Source organism: Leptonychotes weddellii, chromosome 15, assembly GCF_054177405.1.
Source record: "Leptonychotes weddellii isolate Sample4059 chromosome 15, ASM5417740v2, whole genome shotgun sequence".
Classification (NCBI taxonomy): domain Eukaryota; kingdom Metazoa; phylum Chordata; class Mammalia; order Carnivora; family Phocidae; genus Leptonychotes; species Leptonychotes weddellii.
In genome coordinates, this window is record NC_138383.1 from 9843311 (window position 1) to 9855133 (window position 11823).

Consider the following 11823-nt stretch of genomic DNA (forward strand, 5'->3'; position numbering starts at 1 on the left):
TAAGCAAGCTTTACAAAAACGCCAGGGCTAGCAATTTGCTGGGGAAATAGGCATAGTGGGTCCAAGAGGCCACACATTCCAAAACAGTTCTGAAGAGAATGAAACATTTTTCTCTGCACCAGTACAACCCTCCCCGAAAGGTTCAATTTTGTTACGGTAAGTTCCCGGCTGTCACCCTGGAACCTCACACCTCTAATTAAAAGGATACATCAGCTGATGAACCACAGTGCTCCCAGTGGAAACAGAATCAAACCAACAAACCAAAAAGGACGATTCCTTCTGATAGAACCCAGTGCCATGTACCGCCCCCCCCCCCCACCACCACCAGTCACGGCCACCTCCCTGATTGTCTGGTGGCATTATTTCAGCGACTAGGTTGAGCAGCTAAATAGGAACGTTTTTGCATGCAGACATGTAGATGACTCACTCCGTTTCCCCCTGCCGTTGGGGATGTTAGTTTATAACCTTCATGTTGCCTAGCTGTAGGTTTTCTAATTATATTTGTTTTAGACCTGACAGCACAGGGCTACATGAGTCAGCTCTGTGGGGAACTGAATGCCCACCCGTGGAAGTTTTAGGAAACAATGCAAATGGGAAAGGAACAAAGAAATAAAACCCAAATGAAGGTAGGTGGTCACTGGTAAGTGTCGTGACTCAAAAAAATGATAAAGAGGCTTTCTGCTCTGGCCCATCTGGAAGATACAGCTTGGGTGTTAGCTCACAGACTCATGCCCACCGTATTCACTGAAGATGCCGGGTCCTTCACCCTGAGCTCCTTGTACAAATAAACAGCAGTGTTACTTCTGATTACTAAGCTCTTACACAGCACACTTACCAAGTACTTTACCATCATGCTCATTAGCTTTCCCACATCCTCTTGACATCTGGTGATCTTTAAATGTACTTAAAAGTTTTTACTATCAAAACAGGACATGTCAAACCTCAGATTGTCTCAATGACTACTTTCGATGCCTGCCAGCCCCATCTTGCCTCTGGTTCTGCTCTGGCTCTTAGCTCAGTGAATGTAGCCTTAGTCTGTGAATGAATCAAATAACCTGATCTAAAGTCTTTACAGAAAAAATCTGCAGGCATCTTTCAGTTTATTCTCTGGGTAAATGCTGTGAGAGGCAGAAGGCAGGGGGCGGAGGGGAGAGCAGGCAGGCGTGTCAAAATGGAAAGTGTGAGTCGCCTTCTTGTGTGGGTTTTGAGACTGTAAAAGGTTGGGAGGGAACCCAGTCCCCTCTATAAGCAATGGACTAAGAATAGCAAGGCCAACAACTGGGAGGCGATCAAATGAGGCACCATGGATTCATCCCCAGGCTGGGTTTCTCAAAAAAGGAGCCAGGTACAGGAAGGGAGGACATTACCAACAGTCGTGCCTCGAGAAAACATGGAGATCCAAGAACACACCACCAGGAACATCAGGGCAAGCCCCAAGTACCAATGGTCGCCATATCTTCTACACAACACATCACCCCTTAAGACTATGATTTTCTAGGGGTTCAGTCATCCTTGCTTGACACTGTGATTCCATCTAGAACTTCCCAGATATTTGAAGAACATAATCACCTCACTGGGCAATCACTTGTATCACCTGATTATCATTTCTGGTGGTTATCATCTGGGACACGGGTCAACAATCAATGGTCCAGGGGCCAAGTCTATCCCACTGCCTATCTGTGAAATAAAGGTTTTTGGAACACAGCCACACCATCTGTTTACGTATTGAATATGGCTGCTCTCTCACAGCAAAACAAGAGAGTTGAATAGCCACCCACAAAGCCTAAAATATTTACTATCTAACCCTTTACAGAAAAAGTTGGCTGGTCCCCACTCTAGAGGAACATATCCTACTGAGTCATGTCCCCCAGTGGGAGTTTGAGAGAACAAGCAAATGAGATGATGTGAAAGCATGTATACCCCTCAATCCAAGTTGGGGGTGAGGGGAGCAGTTGAGATTTCTAGAAGAGGTACACATCTGGGTTGGGGCCTTAATTATACCGCCCTTCACCTGGAAAAAAGGATTTTTTTTTCCCCTTTCTTCACCAACTCCTACAATTTAAACAATAGTCTCTCAGCAAGAGTTTTCCCAATGCTAAAGTCAAAGAGTTTGGACTCAGATTTTCCACTTAAAAACCTCAATTCCACAGGAAAGCAGAGAGCAGTTATAGCCTTAGAAGGCAAGTCCATTTCCAGTACCACACAGACTAGTGTCGTAAAAAGAAGTGGGGGGAGGAGGATGCACATGATTTTGTAACATTAATATGTAGACCGTAAAAGACCACAGCATTAGAACATACTGGAAAGTGGAATGCAACATCAGTTGCCCGTGTATACTAAGCTAGAACTCAGCACTTTTTTTCTCAAGTATGTTCCTTTGAAACCTCTGATTAGAGGTCACTTGGAAGGAAATAAAAATGTTCTGCATTTTAAATAGCCAGAAATATATAGAAAATGCTCTTTTATCTGAAAATAGGGACAAACAAGGCAAGTTTACAGCAGGACCATGTCCATTGCACTTGATGTGAAATTAATTTTAAAATGCTCTGCGGGTTACATGAGCATACCCAAAAAGGGTAGCTGAGATTAAAAGGCCCCTGACTGGCTATTAAAAACATAATCAGGGAGGTAAAAAAAATACACACACACACACACACATTCAGGAGGAAATGTTCAACCCAAACATGTGGTATGCTGAGATTTTCTCAAGCATTATGCCTTTTCTCCCTCAACTGTGGGTCTTGATCAAACACAGCCAACAGAACGCTGAGTCCCAGGGGATGCCTTTTCAAAGGGGACAATTAGGAGCCCAAGGAGACCACCTTGTCTATCCTAAACTCTCCCCAGTGTTCCTTTACAGTCCCCCAATTGAAGAATGGTTCAGACTTAAATCAAAACTTAACCAACAGACCCGAAAATCCATGTGATTGGCTGTGACTATCACCTATTGTACAGATCAGCTTTCTGTAACTCTTCCTGGCTTGAAATCTCCAGGCTGTACTCTCTCTTCTTTTCTCCAGCTTTATTGAAATATACTTGATATATAACATTGTGTAAGTTTAGGTGTACGTGACTGTTTGATACACTTCTGTATTACGAAATAATTACCACAATAAGGTTAGCAAACACATCCTTCACCTCACACGCTTACCATTCTTCTTCTGTAATAAGAACCTTTAAGATCTACTCTCCTAGCAAATTCCAAGTATGCAATACATTATTATTAACTATAGCACCATGCTATACACATTCTATCCATGGTGTCGCCAAAGGCAGGCTTTCTCTCTTTTTTATGGCTGAATAATATTCCATTGTATGTGTATGTGTGTGTATCACATTTTCTTTATCCATTCATGCACTGATGGGCACTTACATCGTTTCTACGTCTTTGCTATTATAAATAACACTGCCATGAACATGCCGATGTGGATACCCCCTTAAGATAGTGATTCCATCTCCTTCAGATATATACCCAGAAGTGGGATGGCTGGATCATATGGTATTTCTATTTTTAATTTTTTTGAAGAACCCCCATACTGTTTTCTATGCTGTCTGTACCAATTTGCACTCCCAACAAAAGTGCACAAGGGTTCTCTTTTCTCTACATTCACACCAACACTTGTTATCTCTTGTCTTTTTGATGATGGTCATTCTAACAGGTGTGAGGTGATATCTCATTGTGGTTTTGATTTGCATTTCCCTGATGACTAGTGATGACAAGCACCTCTTCACGTACTTGTTGGCAAAAATCAATGGGATTACATCAAACTAAAAAGCTTCTGCACGGCTAAAGAGATGATCGATGAAATGAAATGTCAACCTACAAAATGGGAGAAAATATTTGCAAACCACGTATCTGATAAGGGGTTAATATCCAAAATATATTTTTAAAAAACTCATACAACTCAAGAGCAAAAAAAAAAAAAATCTCATTTTTTTAAATGGGCAAAGGACCTCAAAAGACATTTTTCTGGGCGCCTGGGTGGCTCAGTCAGTTAAGCGACTGCCTTCGGCTCAGGTCACGATCTCGGGGTCCTGGGATCGAGTCCCGCATCGGGCTCCCTGCTCGGCGGGAAGCCTGCTTCTCCCTCTCCCACTCCCCTTGCTTGTGTTCCCTCTCTCGCTGTGTCTCTCTCTGTCAAATAAATAAATAAAATCTTTAAAAAAAAAAAAAAGACATTTTTCCAAAGAAGATATATAAATGGCCAATTATCTATTTGTAGATAGTATATGTCACATAAATACTTTTTCCATGTCAGAGCCACCTCACCACACCATTTGTTAAAAGATCTCAGGAACCTAGAAGGACTAGGACCTGCCTTAAGCGGGTCTTAAAGACTGAGCGCTACTTGTCTTGGGGTGGGACAGAAGCAAGCATTTAATGCCTGCTGAATACCTGTGCTCCAGGAATAAATGTCAATCTCTGCTCTTATCTCTACTGAACAAAACTCTTCCTTCCCCTGATAAAATTAAAAACTTGATAACTGGGGTGCCTGGGTGGCTCAGTTGGTTGGGCGACTGCCTTCGGCTCAGGTCATGATCCTGGAGTCCTGGGATCAAGTCCCACGTTGGGCTCCTTGCTCAGCAGGGAGTCTGCTTTTCCCTCTGACCCTCCCCCCTCTCATGTGCTCTCTGTCTCTCTCATTCTCTCTGTCTCAAATAAATAAAATCTTAAAAAAAAAAAGAAACAACTTGATAACTGAAACAAATCTAAGGAATGGTTAATGCAAATTAGTAAGTAGTTACAACTTTATCATATTTCCCCCCAATATGTGTTTCAATATATACTTCGATAAAAGTTTCCAAGTTTTGCCCCTGCCATCTACACTAAAGAATCATTTGGAATTAGCTTAAAATTGTAGTTACAACAATGTAAGAGAAACTATTTTAAAACAACTCTTCTGAGGTCTTATTTTCACTTTTTCTTCAGAGATAGTACAAACAGTAAGCTGTGAATGCAGAGCTAATATAATTCAAACTGATAACGCTTGGTCTTACTTTTTTCCACTAGCGTGAAAACCAAAAGGAGAAAACAGTCTTTCCTCCCTAAACACCCATCAAAAAGCAGCCTGTCCAAAGAATCCTAAATATCTTATCAAAAATATCTGTGTTTTCCTCATTGCTGAAATCCTTTAAATCCTGCTTTCCCTCATTTATATTAGCAATTGATGACTCTTGATATCTTGAGAACCTGAAAATGTAAATTTTGGGGCGCCTGGGTGGCTCAGTCATTAAGTGTCTGCCTTCAGCTCGGGTCATGATCCCAGGGTCCTGGGATTGAGCCCCACGTTGGGCTCCCTGCTCAGCAGGAAGCCTGTTTCTCCCTCTCCCACTCCCCCTTCTTGTGTTCCCTCTCTCACTATATCTCTCTGTCAAATAAATAAATAAAATCTTAAAAAAAAAAGAAAATGTAAATTTTATCGGCATCATTTAGTCCATATGATGACAAGATTACCAAAATGGAAAAAGTTGCTAAGAAAGGTGACCTGCCCCCGGTCATACTAAAGAAGGACTTAGGACACGTGAAGGATTTAGAACACACTCTTTTTTTGCTTGAATTCACTTCCGGTCACCAACGTCTCAATGAACCAGCTCTCCTGATACAGTTGTTTGATTATAATTTAGGTCTTAGTCACTTTACCTTTTTACTAGCTGTTGGTTTGGACAGGTTTACACCGCTAACAATACGTACCATAAGTTCTGGATATGTTGGCCGTTCTTTGGAATTCTTCTTCAAGCTTAAAGAAAAAAAAATTAATCACATTAAAATCTAGGATTTCAATCTGTATTTTCACCAGACTAGGATTTCAGAATCTGCAGAGACTAAACATAACCAGCTTTAAAATGTATTGAATACATGAATCTCCTATCCTGACTCCCCTCTTCTGTTACACATAAAATTATGTTTTAAATCACTCTAGGTATATCTTCATAGGAAGCATAGGGGTGGTGTATGTGTGTGTGTGTGTGTGTTTACTTTCCTTTTGATACTTTGCCAATGACATACAAATTAGTTTTTCTGATCTACAGCCATCACATTCCAAAACACGTATCTACTTTCCTTCAAAACAATTTTTCAGGGAGCCTGGGTGGCTCAGTCGTGAAGCGTCTGCCTTCGGCTCAGGTCATGATCCCAGGGTCCTGGGATCGAGCCCCACGTCTGGCTCCCTGCTCGGCGAGAAGGCTGCTTCTCCCTCTCCTGCTCCCCCTGCTTGTGTTCCCTCTCTCGCTATCTCTGTCAAATAAATAAAATCTTTAAAAAAAAAACAAACAGTTTTTCTTCCACCCCCACTGGCAAAGAAATTGGCAGGTGTTTCTTACATTACATGTTATCTCTTCACTATCTTCGATACCTGGTTCTCCTTGCTTCCTATTCCCTTGAATGTATAATCTGCTTTTATAGACTCCTAACCAAACCCACCTGAGATAGAAGCAACATCCCGGTAAAATGTCTAAAGTAATGCTACTTGTTTACAACCTCCTGGCTAATGAAAAAGAATGCACACTTAGCTAGTGACTTCGCAACGATTCTTCTTAGAAATTCTTTGTGGTCACACGCTACTGTCGAGTGGCTCCCATTCTGTATACCCAACTATCTGTATACACAAATGTTTTAATGATGTTTGATACCAGAGGCAACAGTCAAAAAAGAGCATTAAGAAGAGACCAGCCCTTGGGGCGCCTGGGTGGCTCAGTTGGTTAAGCGACTGCCTTCGGCTCAGGTCATGATCCTGAAGTCTCGGGATCGAGTCCCGCATCGGACTCCCTGCTCAGCAGGGAGTCTGCTTCTCCCTCTGATTCTCCCCCCTCTCATGTTCTCTCTCTCTGTCTCATTCTCTCTCTCAAATAAATAAATAAAATCTTTAAAAAAAAAAAAAAAGAAGAGACCAGCCCCTCACCTCTATCCTCAGCCCACCCCTGTATCCACCCGTGGCCTTAAAATGGAAAAAAAGAAAATAAGTGGTTTATTGGGAGTTGGAAGCCCAGGTTACAGAATGAAGAGAAGGATGGTTCTGAAAACTGTGGTTTGCAAGGCAACCTAGACACCCCTCTGCCCACCGGGCCACTGAATCCCACATGATGGAAAGGAACGCAGCCTGGCATTGAAGAAACCAAAATGTGACTGATCATTAGGGTTGCTGGGATTTGTGCCAATGGATCCTTTTGAGCAAATGAGACCTAGTATGTGTGGCATGAGCTCGGCTCCACCCCCATGGGCTAATAATAATGAGGAGAGGGGTCAAGGTATGGAGCCATAAGAGAGTGAAGTAGTTGAGACGCTTTGAGAAAGTGTGGTATAAAACAAAATGAAATGAAAAAAAAAAAAAGAGAGAGAGAGAAAGCTTTTGAACCGAAACAACTTAAAGCAGCCTACCAGTTTATTCCAGGCAATGCTGTGGGTAGAAGCCAGGGAACCTGAGACAGGGTACAGTAGATGTGAGGAGAGAAGTTTTCAACCTGGAACTGAGGGCAGATCTAGGACCTAGTGACCTCAGTGACCAGACAACCTATGAGAGAAAGTTTCGTCTCAACTGAGGATAAAAATAAGAGTGAATTAGAAAGAGGAATTATCAACTGTCAAAGTCAGATTGATAATGGGAAGGTGTGCTTGAGTGAAATGAATGAGATCTTGGAAGTCCCACTTAGGACTCTGCACATAACTATGGCCTGAGATTCTATAAGGCTTTTTTGATGGTTCTCAACTGCAGGTGATCTTGCCCTCCGGGTGATATCTGGCAATGTCTGGAGGTATCTTTGCTTGTTGATATACCCGGAGGTGCCTACCGGCATCTCCTAGGGGGAGGCTTGGGATATTGCTAAACATCCTATAACACACAGCACAGTTGCCCACAACAAAGAATGATCCAGTCCCAAAAGTTATGAGTGCTGAGGCTGCAAACCCCTTGGGCCACGTGGACGAGGGTATTCCTCCTCACTGCTGCCTTCTATGCCCTGCTCGGAAATGAAATTCACTTAGAAGCACCTCCCGCTGACTCGTCTGTCATTTGCGCACATTCTCAATCAACACTACCAGCTCTCTCTCCCTGAACCCTGGGAAGCAGAAGTTTTCTTTCTAAGTTCAAGAGCTAGTTCACCTAGAAGGAAACAGGGAAGAAGAAATGTGATCCCAGGAGTAATGCTGACTCGCACACAGACTTTGGTGAAGAAAACAAGCAGGCTAACGTACAAAAGCCCTGAGTTTTCAGCTATTGTTCAAAGCCAGTCAAAAACCAGAAAGTCTTCTCCATAATCTGAACAATTTAACTTGCTAGAAGCAATCATGAAAAACATAGACGCCACCTTAAATCCACACTCACTAGTTACGTGCTTGATTTCAGGTGTCTCTACTTAGACGGGCGCCTTAGGGAGTCCTCGGACCAGGGCTGAGCATCGACTCCACTAACATTCATTCTCCTTGAGGACCATAACCCACCCTTCCATTACTAGCTTCCACTGGTCAGCGACCAAACCAAGGGGATGACAGGAAAAGAGGCTTCTTCCTCAGACATTAGCACACTGGCCTCTTTTACCAACCAGAGATCTTTGTGATGTTTGCTGATTTTTGAACTTCTATTTAGTCGATAATGAAAGAAGACTCTCGTCTCATCAGGTTGAGGAATGTAAGCACTTCCTTTTTATAAGGAGAGATCATTTTAAGTCAGGATAGCTTATCTTTTCACTTCTGGAACAGTTTAAGAAAATCTCTCTGGAGTTCTTTTTTTTTTTTGTCTGTATAAAGAAAATGTGGGGAAAGCACCCCAAGTTGATGCATCAGAAAATGTTTCGAATTCCTGAAACCTCAGGGCTTGCTGGCCGATAGGCTTTCTTCACTTACGGCCTCTGATTAGAAGGCTCAAAATTTACCACAAGCACTGCTGCAGAGCATTCATGGAAAATACTTACACAGCAATCCAAGGCTGTTTACTGAATTAATATAACTGATAAAGCCCATTCTCTCCATCTTTTTAAATTGAGAACACTTCAAAACATCGGCTAAGAATAACAAAATACTCAGGATAAGGTTGGGGGGGGTGGAAAGCAAATTTTCCATGTTTGATAGGAAGTGCTTGAAATTCAGGATAAAATAACAACCGTGGAGTTCAAAGCTACACCAATTTCTTTTTGGATTGGAGTCAGACTTTTGAATTTTCAAGTGGCTTGTCATTTTCAAGCATGCAATTAGCTAACTGCTCTAATTCCTCTTCCAAATGCCACAACACACGCTTCTGACCGTAGCTGACACTAAAAAACAGCTTCATGCTGTCTTGAGAATTGCTAGCTTGAAGTTTGTGCTGACCAGAGGATTTCTGCCTATTTGAATTCCCCCTGATGGCTTCCAAGACGGGCTATTTGGTGCATCCACAGAATAAAAACACGTTGCGCCTCTCAAGCCCATACATTTGTCATAAGCTAAATAAACATCCAGTGCCTCTGTTTACTCTCCTTCCTGAACAAGTCGAGAACTGTATTTGATTGTCTCTGTATTATGTTTGTTCCTCTGAGTCAGTATCAACGTCTAAGGGGACTCCAACACACTCCAACGTGCCATCAGGCTGGTCAGCTGGGCACTGAGCCTCTCAAATAGGCCTGAAGGAAAAGCAAAAAAGAAATCAGGCTGTTTGGGCACACAGTAGTTGGGTTTCCAGAGACTTCCTTCAGGCACCAAGCCTGTGAACCTACAGGAAGAGGTTCTAGAGAGAAGCATAAGCCTGCCACGATTCCCTTTTTCCTGTTTAGATACTCCTTTGTTCATCTTCTATTGGACTAGAATGTAAGGCTTTTCTACAAGACTTCTCAATTATGAATCCCAAAACAAGGCCTTTATGGACAGCACCACCTAGTCTAGGAACACTTCAAAACCCCTGTGATAAGAAAACAAAAAAAAGAGGAGGAAATCTCATTCCGTAGTCCTATTTCAAAATAAATACAGAAGGGAAGGGTTGGTAGGATATCATTGGTTTTTCTTTAAAGTCCATAAGGCATAAATGCCTTAACTTGCTTTCCTCTCCTACCCACCCCCCATCCTCCCACCCCACCCCGAGGACGCTGTCTCTCTGAAGCTACTACGAAAGAACACATCAGCTGGGGCTCCGCACTCTAGAGGTAACTTTGGGTATGAGAGTGAGAGCCTGCTGGTGCTTTCTACTCCCCCCCAACAGATCAGGATTACAGTCAACTCACAAACAGTGATCAGAGGAGACTGAAAGCCAAGTGGACTCCCTGGATAAGGCCGTGCAGTGTGGAGCAGCACCGGGAGGGAGGGGGGTCATCAAACGCTTACTTAGCATGCATCCCAGGAAAGGTCACAAATCCTCTGACAGATGACTAAGGCTGTGGATAACGCAACCTTTCTCTTTTAGTTCGACACTCCGCCCAAAGACAGAGGTAGGAGATAAAACCACCCATGTACCTATCTTGAAATTCAGGATTCATCTTTCACTTTCCAAATCTGTATTCCCCTTTCCCCACTTAACCACAAAAATAGGGGCTTTCTGAGAAGTCTTGAAGGATCAGAGCCTGACTATGCCATGAAAATTCAAAGAACACGTGGAGGTCACTCCAAAAAGGGTCCTCTCATGAACGGGTATCTCAAATCTGGCTGCGTACATGGGAAAAATGGAGGAACAGCGATAAAAGAGAGCCTTTTCTTCATCAAGAAATAGAAGAGGGTGTTCTTAGGTGGTCACTTTTGCACCCTTGCCATCCACTCAGCTCCAGATCAAACTTAAAACCATCAGTAATAAAACAAGCGAAATAACTACCTTGCTCCTGGAAGTAGGTGTGCATTGGTAAGCTAGTACACAGGAAAAATGAAATCGCTTCTGTCAAGATCCTTTTTAAAAAAATCAGCACTGCTGGGCGCCTGGGTGGCTCAGTTCGTTGGGCAACTGTCTTCGGCTCAGGTCATGATCCTGGAGTCCCGGGATCGAGTCCCGCATCGGGCTCCCTGCTCGGCGGGGAGTCTGCTTCTCCCTCTGACCCTCCCCCCTCTCATGCTCTCTCTCTCTCAAATAAATAAATAAAATCTTTAAAAAAAAAAAAAATCAGCACTGTGTTTTTGAAGCATTAGACAACTTTTCCAACTCAGTGGACTTTAAAACACAGTTCATAGTAAGGGGGTATCAAAAAATATATATATTGGTAATTTATGGGAGGCAAAAAGCTATTATTGATCTGCCATCTGAAATAGGAGAGCTTGTACTCTTAAAAAAAAAAATCCAAGAGAGGATCATTAAGAATGCTGATAAATTCAGAATTAATGCTCCTCTTCTTCTTTCCAATTCTCCTACCAACAAAAACGACTCACTATTTTACACAGTGGATACTCTTAAATGTCAGATTCTACAGGAACTACAACACAGAAAGTTTGAATAATTATTCTTGGAAAACTTCAAAGTTTAGATGATTTGAGTTTTGTTTCTATTGTTATATATATAATATATATAATATATAAGTACAAATATATATATATAAATATATATTTTGGTAAATCCCATAAACAAGCCAGACTGGCTGGCATGATTATGAGTAAAATGACACAGAATTAATAGCAATTAACAGAATTAATGGTTTCAGGAAAGCTAGAAAATATCTATGGCTCAAAGTTTTTAAGTTAATGAACCTTGGTAGCTGGGACGAAAACTGACAGAAAACAAGAGGGGAACAGAGAGGCCTCTGAGGTCTCTGAAGATGTTGGCAGTGTTCTGGAAGGTGGAGCGTAGGCACAGGGTGGTAGCCATACAAAGAGCAATAATAAAGTATCTGGATTGTCCACATACGTGTGCATACGTTAAAATTAGAAAGCATTACTTCTCAAGGTTT

The 11823-nt window shown here is 42.2% G+C and overlaps 2 protein-coding genes across 5 annotated transcripts in view; both read right to left on the reverse strand.

The window, feature by feature from the left end:
• Positions 1 to 11823, reverse strand: part of LOC115940510 (ATP-binding cassette sub-family A member 10-like) — a 587693-nt gene that overhangs the window by 331162 nt on the left and 244708 nt on the right. The window lies entirely within an intron of this gene.
• Positions 1 to 11823, reverse strand: part of MAP2K6 (mitogen-activated protein kinase kinase 6) — a 106556-nt gene that overhangs the window by 1524 nt on the left and 93209 nt on the right. For all 4 annotated transcript variants that reach the window (XM_006732060.3, XM_031026723.2, XM_081804638.1 and 1 more), the window contains one exon: positions 5693 to 5738. In XM_006732060.3, the coding sequence (XP_006732123.1) occupies positions 5693 to 5738 (46 nt within the window). The remainder of the gene's footprint in view (positions 1 to 5692; positions 5739 to 11823) is intronic.